Raw genomic sequence first — 24,100 nt, forward strand, 5'->3', positions numbered from 1 at the left:
TGTAACTGCCTTCCCAACTTCAATTCTTTCATTCAATCATTGACCAGCGTAGGGTGACAAACCATGACAAAGTCTTACGCTAACATCCCAATTCGTCCGCCCCACAACACGTTTCCTACGAGTAAACTTGCTCCCATCATTATCAGCCTACCAAATTACATAGAATGTATCGTCAATTTGTGGTAGCCCGATGTGGGTTTGGCGTTGTTGTAGGAGTCAGCACGGCGGCCCTCCCAAGGCGTTAGAAGCATGTGCACTTCATAGTGTAACTGCTTGTTTCATGTACAATGCCCAACAATGCCAGCAAGGGCAATAATCAAACCAAGGGAAATAAAATATAAAAACTAATTTTACTTGCATAACATTCAAAAGATGGTTGGTGAACTATACTGGGGTGCGTGGAGCAACGAATTAAAGATTGTTGGGTGAGTCGGGGATCTACTTTGAAGGGGATGAAATGATCTTAGAAGAGTAAAGATATTTTGATTTATATTGGGTTGGGGAAAAAGAAATCCATTATTTTTGCGTGAGCTTCAAAACTGTATTTAAGATGTTTGGATGATCCGACTTGCGCCAAATATGCACCATTTTGTTGTAAAATTTGTTGTTTTTTCAAATGTAGGTTCATAATGCCTCAATTGTCTTGGTCTTGGTCGTTATTGGCAAAAACTCTAGCAATTTTTTTTCACAATCCTTTCTAGATTTCTGTTTTTCAGCCTTCAGGATATTTTGTAATGCGCGAAAAAAGTGTCAATCGCTTGGTGCAAGGTCCGGACTATACGGTGGATGAATTGAAGTTTCCCAACCAAGCTCCCGGTCTTTCTGGCGAGTCACTAAAGACGTGCGTAACATTTCGTTGTCCTGATGGAACAAAACACCTTTTCTGTTGGCCGATTCTGGCGATTTTTGGCCAATCGCTAGCTTCGAACGGTGCAGTTCTTGACAGTAGAGATCTGAATTTAATGTTAAGCCAAACGGAAACAATTTATAGTAAACGGTTCCTTTCAAGTCCCACCCAGTAGAACCTTCGTGGCCGTGAGTCCTGGTTTGGCCACCGGTTAAGCTGCTTCACCACGCTTAGACCACGACCGATTTCACACAATATTGTCGTAATTGACACATTTCTCATCCCCAGTACCCATACGTTTAAGAAATGATTCGATTTCGTTCCGTTTGGCAAAAACTTCGCCGATGGCCATTCGATCCATCATGTTTTATGGTGTAAATAGGGTCGCGCCCAACATCGAGATTTTTTGTGAATCCGCTTTGCGTAAATGGCTTTAAGCTATTCGATAGTTAATCTTTACCTCCTGGTCGATGCTCTGACTACTAACATGCCGATCAACTTTGATTATTTCTGTGATTTTATCGACATTTTCGATGACGTGTCAGCCTAGGCTTTAACATAAAAAATAGCTGAAACGGGTCGACCAACAAAAATTTCACTTGGCCAGTTGTTAAAGTATCGGGTCCATAAACATCATGCAAAATTTCAGCGGCCTAGCTTGAATTTTCGCCTTTTTTAAAGAAAAACTGTAAAATGTACCGAATTTTCTATATGGCGACTTCCATTGTTAACACCCTGTAACTCAACCCTGTAACTGTAACGAATGAAATAAACAGTAAAAAGTGAAAGAATTTTTTAAAGTGTAAAGTATCAGCTTTAAAACGAGCCTAAACTTGAAACTGTACGATCGATACTTTACAAGATATCGATCACTAAAGGCATCTACCGTGAAAAGAATGGATTTCTTTTAAGACTACCAAATAAAAAAAGTTACATTTTGCATAAATAGTAGTTTTCAACCACAAGTACATTTGGATATTCAAAATAAAACCCAAACTCACTCATAGGCACATGTATTTGTGCAATGAATTTTTGGGAAGCAGGATTATATCGTCCGTTTACGTTTTTAGATGTATCAATTACTTTTATTTATAATATCTCGCTTATTTGCTTGCGCTCAAGTTAGACACAGTGGCGCTAGACAGTGGTTGTGGCGATGGTGTTATAAGTTCTTTCTTTCACAGTTTTTATTTTCACATCTACGCAGTTTCATTCGTATAGACTGCACGCAATATCGGAACGACTCATGACCGGTTGCTTTCAGTTTAACAGTTTCCCATCCTGCACAAATCTCTCTCTAATTGCAGTAGTCGTCAACTCTTTTGAAACCTACGTGAAGCATAGTGAACCAATGACCGTGGCATTTAGCGGCACTACACATACAATGGAAAAATGCTAAATCCGTTTTTTTTATTTTACTGCTGCTTCCTCGTTCCTTTTTTTTCTTAAGGTTACTCATTGAAAACTTATTTGTTGTTGGATAAAAAAGTCCGCACTGAAAGTACTTGCATTAGTTTCGTCGCTTTCTGTATGGTGTCCGAGGAAACGGGATAATTAAAAACTGATCCTTAGTTTAAATAACTATAAATGATGCTAAGGTGTCTGACAGAACCGGCTGTTTGACTGGTATTATCACAAAGACATACACCTCAAATATTTCTACAAAGGACTTGCTTGTCAAGAAAGAGGTCCTGTTTGCCGTACCGACTTCCTGGAATTCTGAACGTTGAACACAAAGCGCAGCGAAAAGGTAGAAAAGTGTGCCGGCGGTTACGATTAAAACTTTGTAAATTGTTTGTATTAGTTTTATAAAAGTAAAAGAACAAGTAAGAGTAGAAGCAAAAACATCTTAACCTTTGTTCACATATTCCAATGAATGTATGACTATGATAGTATATAAGTTTGCCAAAAACAGTATGGTTTCATTATAAAGCAATTTTCCTGATGACTTTGCACCACCTATGCACTTCCTTATCCATTTTCTACGCGTCCGTTTGGCATTTGAACAGTATGCATTTGCGTCTATGCTGCACGACAATTGACTAACGCAGCATATGCAGAAACAAAGAAAATAATGATTGCCTAAGAACAACAGATCGATAGCAAATGTGCGACCGCTCTTGGAGCTCTTTCATATCTAGAACGTTCGTACCTGCAACTAATCGGCGTACCCGTTTAATCGTACTCATGGGATGATTCTCTTTTACTAATTAAATTTTCACGCTCTTCATCATGTGATTCAACAAACGTTGCAACAGTCATCGCAGCCGACAATGGTTGTGCACGATTCGTCACCTTCCCAATGCTCTCGCCTAAACTGGATTGAGTGAGGCTGCAACATGATTTCAAAAGCGTAAGAAACGTATCGCAGAATAGAAAAGATGAGGACTTACATTTCTACCTCTTCGTCATCATCGCCGTCGTCGTCATCGAGTTCTTCGTCTTGAACAGAGAAATAAGGATGTTGAGATACCGGTCGGAACTTGTAGCCGGTCAGAACAAAGAACACGTATGTTGCCATCTGTTTGAACATCTCATCCAGCCAAGCGTATTGAAAAGCCACCGTAATCTGTCAAAAGATCAAAAGTAAAACATACGATAGCGGTTGAGTGAATTGATACACTGTATGTGTGTAAATAGCAGTCGAAACTACAACTCAAAACAAACCTTCAGTAAGATAATAATGATGCGTGTGAAATAAATGTAGCAAACAATCATGATGTAGAATTGGCGGAACAGTTTGAGTTTGCGCAGATTGATGGCCGCCTTACCATCGGTACCTGCGGCTTCCTGCAGGTGGCGAATAGACCACACGACCGGAAACAGAATCGCTCCACAGCACAACAGATCTACCAACATTAAGATATCTGTCCAGGTGTTGTATTCCTTGTCACCTTCATCGCTTTCTGCGATTATTATTTCAGAAACGTTCGCGAGCACCTGCAGTGGTATAACAATCATAAACAGCTTTTTGTCCTTGTCGGCCAAAATGTGTTTAATGAACGTCCATCCGGTGCCAATGAGAACAATCGTGATTATTAACACCGCACCCTTCAGTCTAAAACCATATGGAACATAACATGAAAAGAGAGAATTAGGTTCAGTAATTGATCAATACGAGCATAACAATATTCAGGAATATACATACAGGTGTGTGATGTAGTATAGAATAGCCCACGCTTCCACATGTTGGCCTTGCACCTCGATGAAGTGATAATTGATAGCGTGGAACATAAGCGACAGTGATTTTAAAAACACCAACACGCCCATCAAGTAATGGATCTTGAACAGTGGATGCTTGCTCTTTCGCAAGATGAACACCCAAAACAGGCCCGAAAGAAAGAACAGTACCGACATCATAAAGTAGAGCGCCGGTAGCGGCATTTCTCCAGCCGAAAGATAATTTCCGCTGTTCTTCTCCTCTATGTCTACATCAAAATTAAGCTCATATAATGTGCTGGGAGCGTAGTTCGGGCAGCTGTGAAAGTATAGGTTGTACAGTCCCTCCTCTTGCTTGGTAGCCACGTAAATAGCAAACTGCAAAACACGAAACAAAGTAAACTTAACAATAAATACGACCATCAACAGTGCCACCCGTCTGTCTATGTACGCACATTGAAGCTGTAATACTTAAATACATCGACGTGTTTAACCTCCAGTGGCAATGTCAGCTTGCTGCAAATTATTGCTGCACTTTCACCGTCTGTTTCCCTTCCGACCGGTGCATCAACGCTACTACCATCGGCAGCGATAGAGTCCTCGAGAATCCCACGGCGTCGTCGACGCTGCATGTAAACTAGCTTCGAGTCACTCATCTTCGCGAACGATTCACGTTTCGAACGTAGCGCAGGCACTCTACTACGATCCTTGTACAAGTGTATGTTATGCCAATCTTTCGAACAGCTTACATTAACCCTAACGAATGGAGAATCTGGAAACAATACAGCAATCATGCGTAGAAAAATGTAAGTGAGTACTACTTACACATTTTGGTTTAAATCCATCTTGAAGAACACGATCGGTCCATTGCTCTGTGCAGTTACCGGTTCGGTAAGGATGCACTTATCCTGATGCGAATCAAGATACGGGTTCATCGAGTCGGACATCGTTTTGTCCAGCGACAGCCCAAACTGAAGCATACAAGTAAAACAGAATCATACACACTCGACGGTGTTTGGGAAAGTTACTTACCAAATTGCTTTCTGTTCCATGATCCACTCGAAACTGAGATACTTGAACATCCAGCACACCGCCGGCATAGAAGCCGAACGTGCTAAGTAGAATGTAGCGCCTGAAGTCATCCTGCGAAAGAGACGAATACCAAAACAATCATCACAGCCGCTACCCAAACCGTCCACCCGTCTTGGGTGGACTTTTCGGAAGCATTACTTACCCGCACTTCCAAATGATGACGCCTGGCGTGAACCGCTGTAACAAACAGGACGATGGTAAACACCGATAAAGCTGACAGCTTCCTAGCGGAAGCCCAGCACATTGTAGATATCGCAATGCTGTTGAAGTCAATCATGAACCGGAGATACGATACATAAAGCGATACAAGAAAGTCACTAGAAAATCAGGTTTCGTGTTGGCTTCATGTGTTCTCGCTCACCTTCTCCGGTTCGGGGCGAAACTGCAAAGCCCAATTCGAGCAAGTATATAAATGCACACCGCGCTTTGCAAGCACTTTTCAATTAAAAATACCCTTAGACCTGCAGCGAAAGCAATGACCAACTATTTTACAATCTTCTCGCCTTCAGAGTTGTCAAACACTATCATTGCCAATACCGATTGCTGCTATTCGTTGCGTGTCTGGTTGCTGCCACAGCACAAACACTTTACACGGAATCAATAGAGCATATTGACTAAGTAAGGCGAGTTCAGTCTATCGCTTGATAACCGAAATTAAATATAAATGTCAACGAAAACACAGCACAGAGATTTCGCTTTATCTTCAAATATTACTTAGACAGTTTGTTGTTGTATGTTAAATTTTGTTTTGCAGCATTAACAGACGTATCACACATCCGGTGTATTCGTATATAAAGAGAGAATTAGAAAACCATCAATGTTAGTACGTATTTCCAGAGAGAGTATAAGTAGCAGACGAGTGGATACAAATCGCGGTTACGCAAGCCTCATTAAAAAGCAATAAGGGAAAAAATATTGAACACGCTTTATCGTTTTGCGGAGCGTTTTTCTTATCAAGTGAAATATTGACAGCACCCGCCACGAAGTTTTGTTTATGATGGCGAAGTCGGTTACTTTTGTTTTTAATTGGTTTTTAACGAGGCATTTATTTTTTATGAGCTTTATAGCAGCAACACCTTCTTCTGTACCCACTGTGCTTACGTTATTACGTTTATACGTCATGTTGGTTAAAGACAGTTGCTCGCCTGCACTGTCAGACCCTTGCATTAGAAAGACCGACCGATGCTCAGTCGTGCCTTCTTACGTCGTTACAAATCCTTTCTCAAGGGTCACATGAAGCGGAATATAAAGATTTGACATTAATCTTTACGGTCAAATCGTTTATGATTCTGTGAATTCGAATCCGATCTTATACGATTTGACATACGCGGGATCGATTTGACATTTTTACGCTCGGATTTACGGTTCGTCTGGCCCGCCAGTTTGAGTTTATGTTTATGAAAAAAAACTCCAGAACAACCTCAAACGATCATTTTGCGTAGCATCATTTTGTTAATATTGAGTAGAGTTAGTTGTTTACTATCACCCTTGCTATCTGCCCTTGAAAACTGGCGTTATTATGTAGCTTCAGTTAACGCATCCATTCTTGCCTTTCTTAGTATTTGCTCAACCGGATACTGATCATGGCCTTTACACATGTTTTCAGTCAAGCTTTTTGGGAACTAGAAAGGGATTTTGGACCGTCGACATTCGAGGCACATTGTAGACATTGTAACGAATAACGAATATCTATTTGTTGATGAACCAAGGTAATCGGTGATAAAACAAAAAAATATCTACCGCTTCTTGTTGCGCTAATCTACGAAAAAAATCCACTAACAGATTACTTAAACTTACTAAGATATACTTTTAATTAAACTTACATTATGCACCAGCTGTACCCCGCATCTAGCGAGCGTTCACATTTTGTATCATACGTCTGCGTTCCTTCGAGTGTCCTGGCACATTCATTCTATCATCATTTATTCAAAAAGTTATACGAAATCCACGTCGCATGCGCAGCGGGAGGAATTTTTCAGATTGCAGGAAAAAACGAAAGACAATTGACAGAAAAGGATGTGCGAACAGTGTTGTATAGGTACGAACACTCAGTGATTAGAAATTATCCTTTCGAACCACAAATCCCAAGCCCTGTTCATTCCAGTCATGCAGCTACTACATAGTGCTTCTCCTTAGAATAACCCACAAACAGTGTGTGCTTACTGAATAAAGTGCAAAAAACCAAAATATCGTGATTCCGGAGAACCCTTGTTGTGACACTTGAAGGAATCGTCATAAAGGATGTATACTAATGCAACGGAGAGAAACAACACGAACTACAAACTAGATAACCAATCGTAAACGAGTAGTTTCGTAAATTAAATATTGATCTGCAAGGATGAAGGCAACGAATGGTTTCATCTACGATGGCGTGATGTTCCTGTTGCTGGTATATGGAGCCAACGTATTCATAAATCCTGTACGATGCACTTTCATGAAAAGGCTTGCTATATTTGCTATTGTTTGTTTTATAAGGTAGTATTGCATGGTATTTGTAGTCCAGTGCTTTTCGAAGAAATACAAAACACGAGAGAGCCAATCGTGATTTATAGTACGCTTAGGGAAAGACAATATTAGCAGTATACATAGGCTCGTGAACAAGAATTGCACTTTCATGCTTGTTCAAACATAGTACACCTTGTGTGGAGACTTTCAGAGATGTCAGGAACCTTTAAAAAGTGGCTAGACGGAACGCTGTGATGATTTTCATTTCCATGTACGAGAAACTTGCGAAACATATTTGCGAAAACTATTTAAGCTTTATTTTTTGCTGTTATTACTATTAATATTTGTATGATAATCATCATTATTATTACAATTATTATCATCTTGGTTGTCGCTAAGAAGCCTCAAAATATATGAGTACTTCATTTACAGGTGGCAGGGTCATCTTTAACGGTCTGCGAAGGAGGTCAGACATGTCTTCCGCCCAAGGAGTGTTGTACACAGGGGTGCTGTTATTTGTATGTGCCACCAGGAGCACCAAGAGTCCCTGTTGCAACTGCGGACAACATCCTTAACATATTTTTCTTGAACCACTGGTACTTTTGGTGCTTCATACTAGCCATTGCTCTGGCGCTGCTCTGTGCCTGTTCGCTGTGGAAGAGGCGAAGGCAACTATGCGGATGGGGCACTTCTGGTCGTCATTCTCAATCCGAAGGCGATTCGGCTGGTTCCTGTTACGCGCCACCACAATACAGCCGTTGCAATTCTTTGCACATTCACGCTCCCCCTCCATACACAGAGGTACTAGAAGCTAATAGAGCACAACAATAAAAACAATAACTAACACACTATTCTCAATTCTACATACAGGTAGCATCTAAACCAGACCTATATCCGCTTGTGTTTAGCTACGCCGACACTGGAAAAGGCAACGGAGCGAACTATTTAATGGTTCAATATTTTCGAAACTACATTGTGCAACCGGTGGAGTCCATTTCAGGTACTAGTACTGTGGATTCACTGAGTTCTAGTTTTATCTGCACAGCCAACGAAGCCAACACGCTAGTGCCTCCACCGTACTCGCGGGCAGCCAGTCCCGATCAGTCGATCTCTATACGCAACGGCCCGATGCCACGTTCCGCATCACAGCAGGTCTACGCGGCACACGAAAGTTCCGGCAGCAGCCACCTGCCACTCGTTCGAACAAATTGCCAGCGTTTTGGTGAAACGATGTTCGAGAAGCAACGTACGTTATCCGGGGATCGTACAGGTACAGTCCAAGTCAACAGTAGCTCGAGCTGCAACAACGTGTCACACATGGAGCCTAACATACATAGAGCCGCCCATTGCCGCTACGCTTCCATAGACCTCTTGAACAGCATGGAGACGAATGCACCCAGCGGGATTGGCGTTTCGCTAGACGCTCCCAACACGATCGCTTGGTCTTGCACTCGTGTGAAGCAGATAAAACCGATTTCGTCGTGTCCTGCATCGCATGCGGACTCTTCAGGAACGAACGACGCACGTGGTGTGTCCACTGCGCGTTATGGCAGCTGTCTCGACAATGCCACCGAAAGTTATGCTCAAAACAACATGAAAAGCAATCTGATACAACGAAACAGCATGGTATGCAAGCTCTGCAGCTCTACGGGAGACATGTCCGGCAGTGTTTCAGAGGACATGCTGGGCCAAGTGCAGAAAAATTGTGTTGCACTGCGCAAAAGCTTGGAAACTTGTTGCAACGGCATGGCGTATAAGCATACCATCGTACAGCAGCGCAAGCAGAAGCACCCGTTACAACAGAAAACTTTGTACAGTTTTTCCGGAAACAGCGCTGACTCTTTTATGAACGTCGATAGCAGAGAGAAGATTGACGTCCGTGCAAGAAATTCATGCATCGATTCCAGCACGGGTTCGAATGTTTCTAGTTTGCTTAACATTGACTCCCCACATTCGCCGCCACGAGCAACAAGCCCTACGGCGGAGGTACGTGAGTTGCTGGAGCAGATACGACAGTTGCACGACGACCGGGAAGAACACGGTCAGGGTCAACATAACGCTGGAGACGTACACGGGGCAATAGCACCATCGGTAGACAACGGTGGCGTGACGTGCATTAGCCCCCCGCTTAAGCCAACCCTCAGACGGCCTTCTTCGCTCATCGGCAGGCGAGGTAAACTGTTCTCTAAGCCCTTGGTGCACTGCACACCTACGGCATCCGCGGGTAACAGCAGAGCCATGTATATGCCGGTGGCGGCGACAGCGAACGCGTCATTGGCTACTAGGTATTCGCTGCGCAGCCCTATATCCATGTCGACCGTGGCCAGCAACTTCTTGCACCGAGGGCGTACTCGCTACAGCTGGTTGTCGAAATCGGCTCCAGCAACACCTGGGACAACCGGACCGGGCAGTATGGTCGGCGGGTCACTCGGTGACAATAAACCGCTCCTGCTAAACGAACAGGATGAGGATGGTGAGCACAATGTTTAGATGTAAGATCACGGCACACCAAATGCTGGTCAGACTCTTTTATAGCAAGTAACATTTTATTGCGTTTAGGTTTAGCAAGATAAACATTACTAAGCTCTGACTAAGAAAGTGCGGCACAGTGAGGGACAACACAAATGGGGACAAAACAACAAGTAGAATGGAGAAAAAACAGCAAGTAGAAGTTTTGTGTATATCCTTGTTCGATCGCTTTACCCCTGTTAACCGTAAGAAACTATAAAGGGAGCTTTACAATGAAGTAGAATATTAGATAACCTCTAGTTGGTATCTAGTATGTTTTGCATACTCTAGCATACCTGTAGTATGTTTTACAGCGAATTCAACTTACAGCCCATGTTGCCTTCGAGTTCCACACGCCCCTTGAAGTAAAAACAGAGCACTGGTGTGTTATCTATTCATACCACTTCATACGCCGTCAGACAAGCAAGAGCTGGTTTGTTTTCTTCTTGACAAACATAAAGTAGTATTTAGCATAGGCTTACCTCAATTATTAAAGACATATGAATGCTTTGGTTTCTATCGGAATTTCTATTCTATTCAATTTCTATTCTTTCTCAAATATCAACCAGGAGTTTGATTGTTCGTCACGTTTGTCCACACTCGCTTACTATTGACCAATGTTTCCTAATCGTTAAAGAACCAAATCAACTCACCAACTACTTTGAGAAGAAAAAACATTAATTATACTGTAACTACTAATAAAACGAAGCAATTCATCTAAAAAATGCCAACGTTACAGAATGTGGTGCGCTTCAAAGTGTACTTCCCTGTTGTTCTGGAACATACACAACGTAATTAAAATCAAACGGATTCTTACGTTAGAGACGAGGGAGGTTGTCGGTAGATGATCGATGCACTTATTGCATGCATGGCCCTCATAAAAAAATCTCACACCCGTTTAGGGTTTCTGGAATACAAAACGATTTTCGACGTAAATGTAATACAGAAACCTAGGAGTATACTAATTAATAACGAGAAAGAACTCATGTTGTTTGAACGACTAATTTTTTGTCATTTTCTGCATGCCGGCCTTCTTGATCTACCAGTTCGTGGCTGCAAAACTGAAGAATATGAGTTGATCAACAGCTTTTCCGCGTAATTTAACTCGTTAGCGGTTAGTACTACACACGTTAGCGGTTCTTGAAGAACGCGGATAGAGTACGAATCCTGTTTACTTCCTCTGCGCCATAACTTGTAACAGGTTCTTACCGCTCCTCCCAGTTTTTGGTAGATCCCTCTAAGCCACCCAGATAGTACCTGCAAAAAAGGTGCAAAAACACTTTGTCGATATTAATGAAAGTTAATAAAACGATCTGTCTAGACAATGAATATATCTCTTCCACCAAATTCTGTATCCGTTTGCATGATGTACTCAATCGGAACTAGGCAACCAGCCAACAAACGAATATTTTTGAATTATTTCTTTGCGCCACTTATCGGATGGATCGTACAGGGATGATCTGCGAACCAACCGGGCGCTAGGTGTTTCCTTTTGTATCATTCACTTAAAATGTTATGCTCGGAGAAAGTAGTAGCACTACTCGAACAAGACGTTCTATTCAGAAAAACTGCTTAATCTGGTAAAAATACGTTCCGTGAGCAACCGAGGAATGAGTGGAAAACCGTGGACAATAAAGTTAAAATTTAGTTGTATTGAAGCACATAGCAAACAATTTGTGTTGTGTTTGTGTGCGTAGAAATGCGACAAAACAATAGAACATAGTGTATAAAGCTATCATAGATGAACAAGGGACGCGAAACAGTCACTGGTGGATTCTGAACACGGACGGACGAGCCATAATACAGCTACAGGCATTTAGATTGAAACATTTAATTCTGTTAAAACGCGATTAAGGTATATTGCGATGTCACTGTCAGTGGCTTTGACAGTACGTCTTTTACTTTAACGAGTACAGTCTGTTCCTCTTTGCATTTGTTTACCTTTTTGGGCTTGTTGTGTTTGGTAGCGGTACATTGTTCGAGAATTGTAGCGCTTTTTGAGAGAGGTTGGATTTATCCGGCAAACGTGCGGCAAAGACTATTGAAGGCAACAACTAATGGAATAAAGCTGTACTCCCCATTGAACGTAATATGAAGTAAGATGTGTTATGCTGTAATCGCAAAGTTCATCCGACGACGTTTGGTGCTGGCGATTATTTTTCTACTTTCGCTATCCTATTGCATGATTCATTTGATACGGAAGGTAATGGTTGATATGCTTATTTGGGGCGTGTTTTAATGTACGGACTGTCAACATGTCTGTGACTAAGTGCTTGTGTCTCTATTGTAGAACAATAATCTCAGTCTCAATGCGGACTTCCTTCAAACACAGCTGTTGCGCCACAAAGCGATCGTGTGGACAAAGATTCAACCAGTACAGCCGCTAATGGGAAACGAGACTGAAGAGCAATCGCAAGTAAGCTGCCGTAACTCTGTGCAAGGCAAATCGCTCCTCGTCGACGACCGGGGGTTCGTTTGTCCCCGCGCAGATCTTTTGCAGAACGGCTGCTGCAACGTTGGCGAACAAAAGCGGTTGTTTTCATGCAAATCTTGCTTGCCCAATCACTGCTGTGCTGTGTACGAATATTGCGTGTCGTGTTGCCTGCATCCTAACAAGGTTGTTTTCACTGCAATTCCATTCAATTCCTGTCTAAGTTTTTTTACCGTTTATTTCAGCGTCCCATTTTGGAAGCAGTGCTAGCCAAAGCCATTGGTCGCCAGGTGGCCCTTTATGCGACTGTTGTTGACCAATTTGAACTGTGTCTTACGAAGTGCCGTACCAACTCGCAATCGGTTCAAAATGAAAATAAATACCGTAATCCGGAGCAGAAACACTGCTATGGTGAGATGAACGAAGCATGGCTGCCTTCCAGCGAGAAAAACATCAACAAGGTGTCCGCAGACGACGTCTAGGACACATGTACGCTGAGTGGGATCTTTGTGGGAAGGGAGTAAACGAAAAACCACAAACCAAACAAAAGGAAATTACGAAACTGCAGCAAACCCAAGAAAACAGGTTCTAGAAGCTAACACGAAAGCTTAAAACGTACGAGTTAAGTAATTTAATACAATTAAAGCATATTGTACTAACTTACCCTTGCGTGCGTCGTACGAGTTTGGCTTGGCTGTCAACGGATGACAATTTATCCCTTTTGATATGATTTATCTCTCTAAGTTTATTCCGGTTCAATTGTCGTTGGGTAAGAATAATTGGGTTGGTATTGTTCATTGGGGATTTATGAGTAAACAGCAAAGTTCGCATAACCCGCCTTGATTTTATTCAATTTTACAGCTACCTGTTGCATCTTCATAGTTGGTCGTCGTTTGTTGCTCCGGTTGCAGATGCAACGATAACATGGTATGATGATATTTAGGACTACATAAAGGATATCGTTCGCTCTCTTTCTTTTTACAGCGCAAAAAAACTGGGTGCCTAAAATGGTGTGCAGTCATGTCGCTTCTTCTGGTGGTTTTCTTCCTATACTTGTTGCCGTCGACATCACGAACACAACTGCATGACGACTGTCACTAATGGATCCTTATAGCTAGATCCTGTACCAGAGTAAATATACAGTTTAGAAAGGCACCCGGTGGAGTAATACAATTGTTTTAAGCTGATAAAATTTGGAAAATAATTATCGCTGTGCACGCTGTGATTTCTTCCTGAAGACACTGCAAAATAAATGAATAAATTTACCTTATTTATATAACCTCACCAAGGTATATAGAAATGACGAACCTGTCATGTAGTACCCTTAACACACATAAGGATCATCCATCCGGCATGCACTACGCATTGAAAGAGGTTGCCATTTTGCTAAAATTGTCTTGAGCTTACAGCACTATCTTTTGGAAAAAACAAACAACAGCGGCATTTGTTGTGGAATTTGAAGAAAAAAACGGCGCAGAGAAAAAAGCGGCGTTCTACGGCGCATGTGCGTATAGTGTCAGGACGAAGGAGCTCGGAACGTTCGATACAAGTGCTATAGATAGAAAGTACAGTGGAGCATTGCTTTGGCTACCACTGCGAAGCCCTCGCCCCTGTGGTGGTAGGTGCTGGAAGATGTGAAACGGTCGAGGTGTGTACAAACGAAATGCTCCATCGCTATTCCGGCCGCGGTCGGTATTCAGTCTTCGGGGTGACCTGCTATTAACAACTACACCCTCCGCATACGCACAATCATGAACCACACTAACCATTGGTAACCATTGATCCGATGGCTTATTGGTGGTGGTTTACCAAACTCGACAAAATAATCCGCCGGGAAGGAGAATGATCGTACCGTCCTTGCTTCACCCAGCGGTAATTAGTGGTGTGTAAAAGTGACTTCCGGAAAGATTCTTGCGTGCTCTTGCGAACAATACTGCACAACATCAGCTGTGTCCTGAACTTCATGGCCACACGAGGAATTTGTAACCGACGTGGTGCTGAACCATCGCCCATCAACCACCTGCTCGGAAGAGCGCCAAATTGTTTGTTAGTCGCAGTGCATCTCGTGATCTCCTGGTAGACAGTGTTTTTTGAGTTAACACCACTCAACGGAAGCACTACTTAGTACTGACCTCAGTGGTTCGGCCACATCCACTAGCCAATCTTATGTTAAAGTTGCCGCATGCGGTGTGGGATCACATTTTTCGTGGATGACTGTCATTGACCAGTCCAGGCGCCAAAATGGAAGTAAAGGTCTTATCCCCCGTAAAGGTAGTAAACGTGTTTTTGGTTTGATGTAACACGCTAGCGAATGAAATATAATATTTGCATAGGTTCCTAACGAAGCAGATCACAAGCCTACCGATGTGTTCTTCCTTTTTCACTTTATTCAGCACCACCGTGCAATATCGTATTTAGGAGCCAACAGATGGTGACACTAAGAAAACAAGCAGACAAGAGGCGGGCTATGTAGAATCCCGTAGTTACAGAACTATGGTACACGAGCGCAGGAATTCAGTCAGTGTGCCAGCAGGTCGCTACATTTCTGTTTGATTACTGTTTGATATCTTTTACTAACTGTTGGTGTCTCACTGCAGCCGAAATCGAAAAAGTATAACAATAGCGACTGAGGGAGTGATAGGATAAGAGTGAGGGTGTTACATGGAGAAACGAAATGGATAGAAGGCCGATGTTTTATGAAAAAGTAATCCACTCAACCTACAGGAAAATCCCAAAAGACTGTGAACCATTTGAGCCATGCGAATCAAGTGAGGTGCCCAACGTGAAAACGGATAGAATATTTCTACCAGATAGGAAGTAGAATAGTAAAGTTTGAATACCGAAGCTAAACCGACCTATCGTGCGGAAATCACACACTAGATGAGGTGGTCAAATGTTTCAAGAGATCGTCATATCAGAGAGTGAATCGCACGTTCAGGTTTTTTGAAAACAGAACGAATTTCAAAAGTGTAAAACACCGGTGTTGGGAGTTAATGCAAAGCATTTATATCCAGCGCAAGTTTTAGAAGGGTTCATAAGTTAAGGCAAGTTATACACATCAGCGCGAAAGCATCCGCGGTCATATCAAATTTAACAGACAGTTGGACAACTGGCGCGGACATATCAACGCATGATCTCTGCCCGATGTTAATAGCGATCGAAAACTATCAACAACAAACAGTATTTTTCAGAGCTAGAAAGAGTAGTTCGGGAGCGAATAAGCCAGGTTCCATCTATCGAAGGATGTTGCAAAGGAATTTAGAGTCTTTAGGAGAACTGATCGAGAATGGACAGTAGAGTTCTATTTTATGCTTGTGAAGCTAAACTTGTCCTCAATCAATCGTGACTTTCAAATAGCAGTCCTGCCCGGTATAGTTTAGGGTACAGACTCATTTTTACTACAACTGAAAACGGCCTCGAGTCGCTTTTCACGTGTGTGCCGCAAAGGTACGGTATAGAAGAGGCAGTATCTACCACTCTTACTGGGCAAATTTGTCGACTCCTGGTAATTAGTTGCGCCACACTCTTTGATCGTTCCCAAAGACGGCAGGACGAGGGCTGTTCGGACGAACCTTGCCGCAGCCGAGCTCCTGTATCGCAAACGAAATGAACGTTTCCGTCAACCATCATCCACTGCTCAACGACGACAACACAGCTGCTCAGAATGGTGCCGTTTCAGTTGGAGATATTAGCCCTCGTTGCCGTGCTGGTCGGCTTTACCGTTAACACATACATTGTCGTTATCGTTGCCCTGACGAAGCAGGTGAGTACAGTCGTTAGACCCAATAATTTGGAATTGATTAAATCGTTGTATGGGCGGTCCAGCGGACGATGTGGTGTCGCCCTATTCATTGAACTGGCAACTTTAGTGTTGCCTCGCCTTGGAAACGGGCTACTTGTACGGCGCGGTTGACTACCTTCACAGCTTCTATTTCATATTTCCCAATGGGAAAACTCTTTTTGATGTGCAAACGATGAAAACAGTTCATATTCAAATAGAAAAAAAGGGCAAAGATACTTAGGTGACGAAATGTTTGCCAAGACGAAAACATCTATTTAAACCGTATCCCTCAAGACGTCTAAGAAGGGATCGCCGGAATTGCTGCCGTTCCATCAAGCATTTTCAAGCGTGACGGTACGGTCTTTGTTGACAAGTGCGTCAAGGATCTGGTCCCGTCCTTGGTACACCGTGGGTTGCGCCAATAAGGCAGTTCAGTGTTGTGCTGAGCTTTCGGGAACGTGATTTGATTTCCAAGTATAATTGGAATCCTAATCCATTGCGCCGGGTATGCCAGAGAGAGGCAACTAACGATAGTAATGATCAGAGTTTGTTCACGTACTCCTGCTCTGTCGGGGGTGGAATGCAGGCCAATCAACTGTCTGTACGCTCCAGCAGTGCAGTTACCGAGGAAACCCCGAAAGGTAGTCGGTGATATTGGAAGGCGCTTAAGCGCAAACTATCAATAATCGGGTTTCGGTTGGACCGTTATATGCCTCTGCCGCGGACATTTCTTCTAGTATGACGGAAGGAAAGCGGCCGGATAGCGACCAATGGGTTATTCATTTGCTAGAAAGTCAATATTCTCAAGGTGTCCAAACCTCGTTTCAGCACTTCGAATAAGAAGGGATGTTGAATCCTGCGGTAACGAATTAGTGAAGTATCGGACAGTGACGGCAAAGCAGCTTCGTTATTTTTATGCCACCTTACCATCATTATTCCCGTCCACGAAATGTTCTGGGCGGGCTCACAATAGCCATCCTCGCCAACGTTGCCGCTGAAATTAGACGGCTAACAGATGGTGTTTTTCTTGGAAGTGTCTCCTACTCCCATTTTTTCAGCTCTGGAAACGGCAGTTGAAGTATCTCGCAGAAAACGGTGACCAGTCTTGACGGCGGATGGGCAGGTCGGTGAGTCCTGGCAAAGCTTGCGGCGTAGAGAGCATGGAGTGTGGTATGAGGTTAGACTGAACGCGTTAACGCTTGCCAAAGAAACAAATATCGGGCGAAGGAGAAGCCTTAAAGGCACCGCAGCGCACACCAAACGCTTGACTGTACGAGGTTGTGTAAATGAGGTGCGAGCGTGTGAACTTTTACCAATCATTTTGCAAACACTCGTTCCTTCCTTCGATCATTGCATATCCTGCTTGGTTTCTGGTTTCGTTCCTTCTCGTAGCCAAACGTTTTCCAATAAGCAAGTGGTGTGGTAAAACGTATGTTAATGACATACATCCAGCTTCAACCTTTCTCTCTCTCTCTCGCTCTTCCTTATTCTTCTCGCTGAGAGAAAAGCTAATCCCTAGAAAATAAATAACTTTCGGTTCTTTAATTTTGTTTTCGAACTGAAACACCTTTGACGTTGCGCATTCGAAGTACGGCGATTAAGTTCTCAGACTCAAGGTGTGCAGCCCGGTCAATGAAATACCCTGTTCTCTTTCCAACATGTTGATCCCTTCTTGTGGCAATTGTTCGGTTCCGCGTCAAATGGCCAAATATTTACTTTTCCAAAAATCAATTGGAACGGTCAGTCGGAACGGTTAGTTTGTTGTGTAGTATTGTCAGTATTTGTTTGTCGTACCGTGTGTTCCGACTCCGGGTGCTGGGGGGTCGATTTAAAGAATTCGGGCGCAACGAAGAAGACGTTCCAGGAAATACTCGTATTCGCAGCGTGGGTTGTCTCCCTTAACATACTACGACCTGCGGAGAAACTTTGCCAGCAAAAAGTGCACAATATACAACATTGATGAAACTGCTAGTTTGTATCATCTGTTTTCTATTTTTGTTTACATCCTTCACAACCTCGCACAACCGCAGAAATTTGGCCAAACAATTTTAGGGCCCACTGCCTCCTTGTCGTATGCTGCGAGACGAGGAGATTGTGACGTTTTGGATACGACACCAACCCCTCCACCGTGACAGTCCTATGCTGGTGCCAACCTAGGCTCAGGCAGCAGCAGCAGCATATTTTGCGTTTCAACATGGGTTGGCGGCCGCTATCGAGTTGATACGAAGCAAGGATATAATACACGAAGTGGTCAGCCGTACCGGGCGGTCGTCTTGCGGCGTCCGTTAGAATTGTGTTTCTGCTTTGACGTTCACCGAAATGTTTACGGCGTTCATGGGGCGATTGAAGTTTGACCGATTCAAGTACTGATTCCTCTCTAAAAATGTTTTTTTTTAAACCATCGTAGCGGCCTGTTGAACATAAAAAACCTATTGCAGAATTACAGTAAGAGCAACGATATACACGAGGCCTCGATTAGGCATCGCTCTGAGTTTCCATACCCTCAGTGCGACGGTACGGCCTGGCAGCTGACACACCAGCGCTACCCACATGAGATGAATCTGCTGGTGAAAATTTAATGATGCTCGTGTCTGTTTCGCAGAACCACGTCAGATCCGCCGGCTCCGCACCCTTTTCGTCTTTTCTTCGCCCTCGCACCGGGGTCGTTACTCTGTCAAATCAACTGAAAAATATTGTTGATTGAAATGGGGCCGATCGGGAGCTGGCTTATGGATCGCTAAGGCCGCGGTGCCCTTGCCTGGGCCTCGCTGGCGGGCTGCGTGTTGATGCGCTGTTTCGATTTCCCATCATTAGCGCCACTTTCGAGCGGTGAAGAACTTTGCGATAAACCTTTTTTGGCTTTCTTCTGGAAGTGCGTCAATGGGAAATAAAACACAAACTAGGGATGGCAGAAAGGCAAAGGCGTACAGGGCATCAGGGCGGAACGAAACAAAGAGTCGGTGTCGGTGTCAGCATGGTGATGCTATGCGCCAAACCGCCACAGCACACCTGTTGAGCTTTCGTTCGCCCGATCGAAACTCCTGAAGGGGCCTCCGTTGCGTGCACTTTTCAACTGACAACATCTAACTGTTCCAACGGTTCCCGGTTTTGTGGTTAATTTCATTACACCATTTTGTGGTACATATCAAAATGGTTGTGGCGGTACGGTGCTCACCGCCGTCATGTCAACATCAATTTTCACAGCGACATCACAACACAACACGCCGGCGGTCGCTTATGATGATCCAAAGTTTGGTCAGCCCTGTTCCTGAACCCTCGCTTCGGAAAGAGAAAGGAACTTTGGGGTTCCATGGTTCCACGTAATTGAATTGCAGATGGAGAGGCCAAATGAAATTGAATCAAACACGGATGTAGTGCGGTGGGTTACAAATTGGAACGTAGCATAAAAAAAGGATCCGAAGGTGTTATTGTTCCAGGGGAACCCCACGGGTTCAAGGCATCCGAGGGAACCTCCCTGTCTCAAGCCCGTTCCCCGATGGGTTCCGGATGCATGGGGATTGATTTTTCATTTCCTCCCGCTATTTCCATAACAAACAGGAAAGAATAGCTCGACAGGCCGCTACAGCTGTGCCAATGCCATCCACCGTGGAATACGTGGATACCGTGACCTGCCCACCAGTTGATGCAAACTGAGGACGTAGTTGATGATGAACCGCCGACGATGCCGAATCCTCTCCGGTTTCGTTATTCTCGTAGTCGCTGGGCTTCGATTTTTCAACAAGCCAATTATCTAAATTGACAAATCCATCAAGTTTGATTAGATGATGCTATCAGGTGCAATGTTGTGGGCGGATGCTGAGCGCTACAAGAGCAATCACCTCGCACATTCAGCTTCCCAACATGTTGCCACCGATCGGGGCGAAAGCTTTTAAGCAAGCAAGCCCTCTCAGCCCGCTCCATAGGCGGAAAAAGAGATAATGAGGAAACGACACGGTGCAGTAAAAAAATGGCAAAAACCCAGAAATAAAATGGTCCCACCGGGAAGATATACCGCCCGGGAAACCACGAAGAGCCGTAATTTGCCAGCAAAATCGTTTCCCTAATTGTGTTTGCTCTCCCATTTAAGTTAACTTCCGGCGGCGAATCGACCGTTAATGCATCGCCAGCGCTTGCAGCGGCAGCTGCAACCGATGGCTGCTCCATATCTCTCTCTTCCTCTCTTTCTCTTTCTCTCTCTATCTCTCTCTCTTTTTCTCTGTCTCTCTGTCTATCTCTCTCTCTCTCTTTTTCTCTCTCTCTCTTTCTCTCTCACTATCCCTCTAGAGTGCTTATCGGTAATGCTTCTACTTTTGGCTCATTCGGAAAAAAATATTCCAACATCAATCGTTGATGACCTTGAAGTAGTAGTAGGTTTGATAGTTAAAATCATACCGTTTCTGTTCCGTTTCCCCCCGGTCGAGCTTGTTGTTGTGCATCGAGTGTCATGCCTTAACTTTCATTTGCTACCCGGAGCCTTGCATTTGCAACCTAGTCCAAAAATGGCCAGCGTTACAGTGTCCTCTTGGGAACCTGTTTGGAGGGCTTCCGGGGGCCTCGGTTAGGAACCGCGAAACTCGAAACTGTTCCTCACTATGTGCGGTCACCAACTTCAACATACTGGAAGCTTCCGCTGAGTGATTGTTGCTTTTGTTGGCGGGGGGTTTCCTATTCCACTTGCAGATAACGTTCGCCAGCAAGGTGCTGCTGTTGCACCTAGGGATCGTGAATGCGGTGCTGTGCCTGTTCTACTTCATCTTCTACGCGGTCAGCCTGCTCCAGTTGCTGCCGGGCGGGGTGGATGCGCTGGACGTAGCCTGTCTGCTGTTCGGGATCTGCTTCAACACGCTCCACTCGATCGCCTTGTGGACGCTGTGTGCGCTCAACTTCGACCGGTACTTCGCCATCGCCACCCCGCTTCACTATGGCACCTTCATCAACACGAAAAAGGTACCTGCCTACCGACCGGACGACACTACACTGCGCAACATCATACACTCTACACATATTTTCCTGATTATGATCCTCAACAGCAAGTCCTGGTCACACTGGGGGCCGGCTGGCTCGTGTCCACGCTCTTCAGTCTGCCACAGGCGGTGCGCATCTCGGCGTACAAGTTCGACGCCGACTACGCCCTGTGCCTGCCGAACTTGCAGACGACCGAATCCCTCATCTACAGCATCTGCTTCGTCCTCTTCACCATCCTGCTGCCGATCGGTCTGATCGTGGGCTGCAACATGAAGGTCAGTTGAGAAGGTCTTTCGGGTGGTGGTTTTTGAACTTCGAATGACATGCGCCCGGGCGCTCACTTCCCGTCCCGTCCCGCAGGTATTCATGATAGCGCGCTATCAGCGCAACCGGATCGCCTCCGCCATCCTCGAGGTGACGCTGTCCGCCCAGCTCACCATCACCCACCAGCGTAATCCGTTCTTCGTGCAGAGCTCGGGCGCTGGCCAGCCGGCGGCCGTTCCGTTGGCGGACTGCAGGGCCTGTTCGGCGCAGGGCACGGCCTGCAACCCGGCCGCCAATGTGATCCAGCTCGTCGGCTCGGCGATCCTGCTCCACTGCCCGTACTACGTGGCCATCCTCTGGAACAGCGCGCTGCCGTTTGCGTCGAGCAGCTGGCGGACGCCGGCCGTGCTGCTCTACTTGGCCTGCTTCCTGCTGTTGCTGTCCCCGACGGTCAACGCCATCCTGTACGGCGTCCGCAGCAAGATCGTGCGCCGCTCGTTCCGCAACATCTGGCGCAAGCAGAAGCAGAAGATGGAGATCCACTACGAGATACAGGCGCGCACCCCGTCAACCTGCGGCTCCCGGCGCCCCTCCTTCAGTGGGGCCCAGCTGCAGCAGCATCAGCAGCAACAGCCACTGCTACTGGCATTTGCGGACGGCGGGGCGCGCGTTGACGGTGAGCCAGGCGGGCCGGACGGGCTGGACCAGGCAACCCTCTCGCCGCTGAGCCGGACCAAGTTCGGGAGCTGTTCGGCGCTCGGTGCGGGGTGCACGTCGCCCCCGCCGATCGTCAGCGCGCTGTCCGCCGTGCAGCATGAGTTTACGGTCGGCCAGGCGACGGCCACGCGGCCCAAGATCACGATCACCGAGATCCTGCCGGACGAGGAGCCAGCCCGCCAGGCTCTCAGGCTGCCCAGCGACTCGTCCGCCAATTGCTCCGTCGCCGGGGTCGCCGCCGGCGACGCAGGTGACTGTGAGCCTTTTGTCTCCAGCCCCACCAACATCACCACCACCGGCACCACGAACCCACCGAATCAGCAGCAGCAAACCGACAATCTCTGCGTCGCGACCAGACAATCAAGTGCCAAGCTGCCAATGCACCCACCGGCACCCGAGCTGAAGCTATCGTTTAAAAAGTTTGCCTCGCTGCAAGAAATTTTAGGTAACGGAACTGACTAAGGCTCGGTCGTAGGATACCAGAAAGCATACCAGATGAGTAAACGTAAGCCAATCATGTATAGATATATAGGCACCGGAAGAAAAAGGTACGGCTCAAGAGCTGAAGCACACGTAGCAGAGACAGCGCGCAGCGCAGCTGTGCGGGTCTTAGCCACTTAGAGCCACTTAGAGAGAGTGTGTTTGTTAAGCTGAGGTATTTTAGGAAAAAAAAAACACATTATGTTGTGCACGTACAAAGTATGTTTGCAAAAACTGCAGTGGGCAGTTATATTATCATACACTTAGTATGACTAGACGGAGCGTCTTACCGAACGGTGGACCCGGGATGGTGAGTCTGAACTTTGTGGGTGCGCAAATCGCCCAACACACGATACAATCATTTTCGACCCGGCCGATGCAGCCGAATCCTTGCAATCCGAACTGTAGCGAAACAGAAGAAATAAACTACAAGGAAGAGTTGGTGTTAGTTTAAAGGACGACGAGCTCAGTTGTATGCGTTCTTCCGTTCTGGCAGCTAAACTCTGACGTCATCCCGGAACCATCAACCTAAACCTGAACCTGAACCATGAACCATCAACCCACTGGGCCACTGGGCGCCCCCACCGGTTCCAGTAACGTGAGCGCCGTCTAGCGTGCGTTCGTGCGCCTAAAGCTATGCAGCCCCGGCACCCTCGAGCCTTTACCAAATTCGACCGAATGGCGGAAGCGCCCCACGCCCGGGCTTCGAGTCCAAAAAAAAACCTTGGTATTGCGTTCCATGCCTGCTTCGAGCCGCACGACGTGTAGATGTGTATGGGACCGTCATTTCGTCATTCACGCGTCACTGTGTTAACAACCAGATCAACACGACGGCACACGTGGACACACACGGCGTCGTTAGGCAATCATCTTCGCTCGGTAAAAATAAAAACCACCCTTGGTGATGAACGGGGTTGGGGGGTGGGGGGGAAGGGCGGTTCACAAGGGATTGGGTTGCAAAATGTACCATCTACGCCGAACCGAACCACTGAACCAGCGTTGGCTGATCGGAACGAATTTTTGGTTTGTTTTTTTTTTTGTTACAGTAACACCACCAAGAACTCCGGTCCATTATCAGCATAGTTCGGTCACGGGTCGTTGCGATCCTGCCCGGAGCACCCCGAATGGCGGGTAGATTTGTCCGGGACCCGGTTGCGGTAAATTGGCGCTAGCCAAAAAAAGGGAAATGTAAAATACGATGATTGTGACGCGGCGCGCGGCGCAACTATGTAAACTTAACAAGTGGCTAGCCGACACCTCGTTACGACCTCGCACTGGTGGAGCACTCCAGCGGCGGCTACCTGAAACGCGTGACCACGCTGGACACACGTGGGACCGAGGGAAAGGGGGGTCGCGTACGGGTGAGCCCGTTCCATGCTTCCGGTACGGTACTGCTGATAAAGGGTGGCCG

At 45.5% G+C, this 24,100-nt stretch overlaps 4 protein-coding genes across 4 annotated transcripts; 3 read left to right on the top strand and 1 right to left on the bottom strand.

Annotated features, from left to right (window-relative positions):
- Nucleotides 1-1,950: 1,950 nt before the first annotated feature.
- LOC128277914 (protein GPR107) lies at nt 1,951-5,352 on the bottom strand. The gene is made up of 8 exons (XM_053016521.1): nt 5,241-5,352; nt 5,039-5,149; nt 4,832-4,977; nt 4,462-4,762; nt 3,996-4,384; nt 3,515-3,905; nt 3,241-3,416; nt 1,951-3,179 (listed from the first exon to the last, which is right to left on the bottom strand). Exons 1-8 carry the CDS (start codon nt 5,340-5,342, stop codon nt 3,023-3,025), a joined length of 1,773 nt encoding a protein of 590 aa, XP_052872481.1. The 5' UTR covers nt 5,343-5,352; the 3' UTR covers nt 1,951-3,022.
- A 2,084-nt stretch (nt 5,353-7,436) lies between these two features.
- LOC128274042 (uncharacterized) lies at nt 7,437-10,033 on the top strand. The gene is made up of 3 exons (XM_053012163.1): nt 7,437-7,517; nt 7,976-8,344; nt 8,414-10,033. The coding sequence occupies exons 1-3, from the start codon at nt 7,437-7,439 to the stop codon at nt 10,031-10,033; spliced, it is 2,070 nt and encodes a 689-aa protein (XP_052868123.1).
- A 1,973-nt stretch (nt 10,034-12,006) lies between these two features.
- LOC128268690 (SREBP regulating gene protein) lies at nt 12,007-13,099 on the top strand. Its single transcript, XM_053005880.1, has 3 exons — nt 12,007-12,254; nt 12,342-12,668; nt 12,728-13,099. Exons 1-3 carry the CDS (start codon nt 12,153-12,155, stop codon nt 12,962-12,964), a joined length of 666 nt encoding a protein of 221 aa, XP_052861840.1. The 5' UTR covers nt 12,007-12,152; the 3' UTR covers nt 12,965-13,099.
- Nucleotides 13,100-16,146: 3,047 nt separating this feature from the next.
- Nucleotides 16,147-22,695, top strand: LOC128270860 (alpha-1B adrenergic receptor-like). Its single transcript, XM_053008289.1, has 4 exons — nt 16,147-16,245; nt 20,944-21,210; nt 21,294-21,503; nt 21,589-22,695. The coding sequence occupies exons 1-4, from the start codon at nt 16,147-16,149 to the stop codon at nt 22,669-22,671; spliced, it is 1,659 nt and encodes a 552-aa protein (XP_052864249.1). The 3' UTR covers nt 22,672-22,695.
- Nucleotides 22,696-24,100: the final 1,405 nt, after the last annotated feature.

This window comes from Anopheles cruzii, chromosome X (assembly GCF_943734635.1).
Source record: "Anopheles cruzii chromosome X, idAnoCruzAS_RS32_06, whole genome shotgun sequence".
Lineage (NCBI taxonomy): Eukaryota > Metazoa > Arthropoda > Insecta > Diptera > Culicidae > Anopheles > Anopheles cruzii.

What these genes read in the sequence shown, in the direction of transcription:
- LOC128277914 (XM_053016521.1), bottom strand. Translation starts at nt 5,342, where the DNA reads ATGTGCTGGGCTTCCGCTAGGAAGCTGTCAGCTTTATCGGTGTTTACC. An exon ending in GTCATCATTTGGAAGTGCGG is followed by an intron (nt 5,150 to 5,240) that starts GTAAGTAATGCT and finishes TCTCTTTCGCAG; the next exon opens with GATGACTTCAGGCGCTACAT. An exon ending in ATGGAACAGAAAGCAATTTG is followed by an intron (nt 4,978 to 5,038) that starts GTAAGTAACTTT and finishes TGTATGCTTCAG; the next exon opens with TTTGGGCTGTCGCTGGACAA.
- LOC128274042 (XM_053012163.1), top strand. Translation starts at nt 7,437, where the DNA reads ATGAAGGCAACGAATGGTTTCATCTACGATGGCGTGATGTTCCTGTTG. An exon ending in CCAACGTATTCATAAATCCT is followed by an intron (nt 7,518 to 7,975) that starts GTACGATGCACT and finishes CTTCATTTACAG; the next exon opens with GTGGCAGGGTCATCTTTAAC. An exon ending in CTCCCCCTCCATACACAGAG is followed by an intron (nt 8,345 to 8,413) that starts GTACTAGAAGCT and finishes TTCTACATACAG; the next exon opens with GTAGCATCTAAACCAGACCT.
- LOC128268690 (XM_053005880.1), top strand. Translation starts at nt 12,153, where the DNA reads ATGTGTTATGCTGTAATCGCAAAGTTCATCCGACGACGTTTGGTGCTG. An exon ending in TGATTCATTTGATACGGAAG is followed by an intron (nt 12,255 to 12,341) that starts GTAATGGTTGAT and finishes TCTCTATTGTAG; the next exon opens with AACAATAATCTCAGTCTCAA. An exon ending in GTTGCCTGCATCCTAACAAG is followed by an intron (nt 12,669 to 12,727) that starts GTTGTTTTCACT and finishes CGTTTATTTCAG; the next exon opens with CGTCCCATTTTGGAAGCAGT.
- LOC128270860 (XM_053008289.1), top strand. Translation starts at nt 16,147, where the DNA reads ATGGTGCCGTTTCAGTTGGAGATATTAGCCCTCGTTGCCGTGCTGGTC. An exon ending in CCTTCATCAACACGAAAAAG is followed by an intron (nt 21,211 to 21,293) that starts GTACCTGCCTAC and finishes GATCCTCAACAG; the next exon opens with CAAGTCCTGGTCACACTGGG. An exon ending in TCGTGGGCTGCAACATGAAG is followed by an intron (nt 21,504 to 21,588) that starts GTCAGTTGAGAA and finishes CCCGTCCCGCAG; the next exon opens with GTATTCATGATAGCGCGCTA.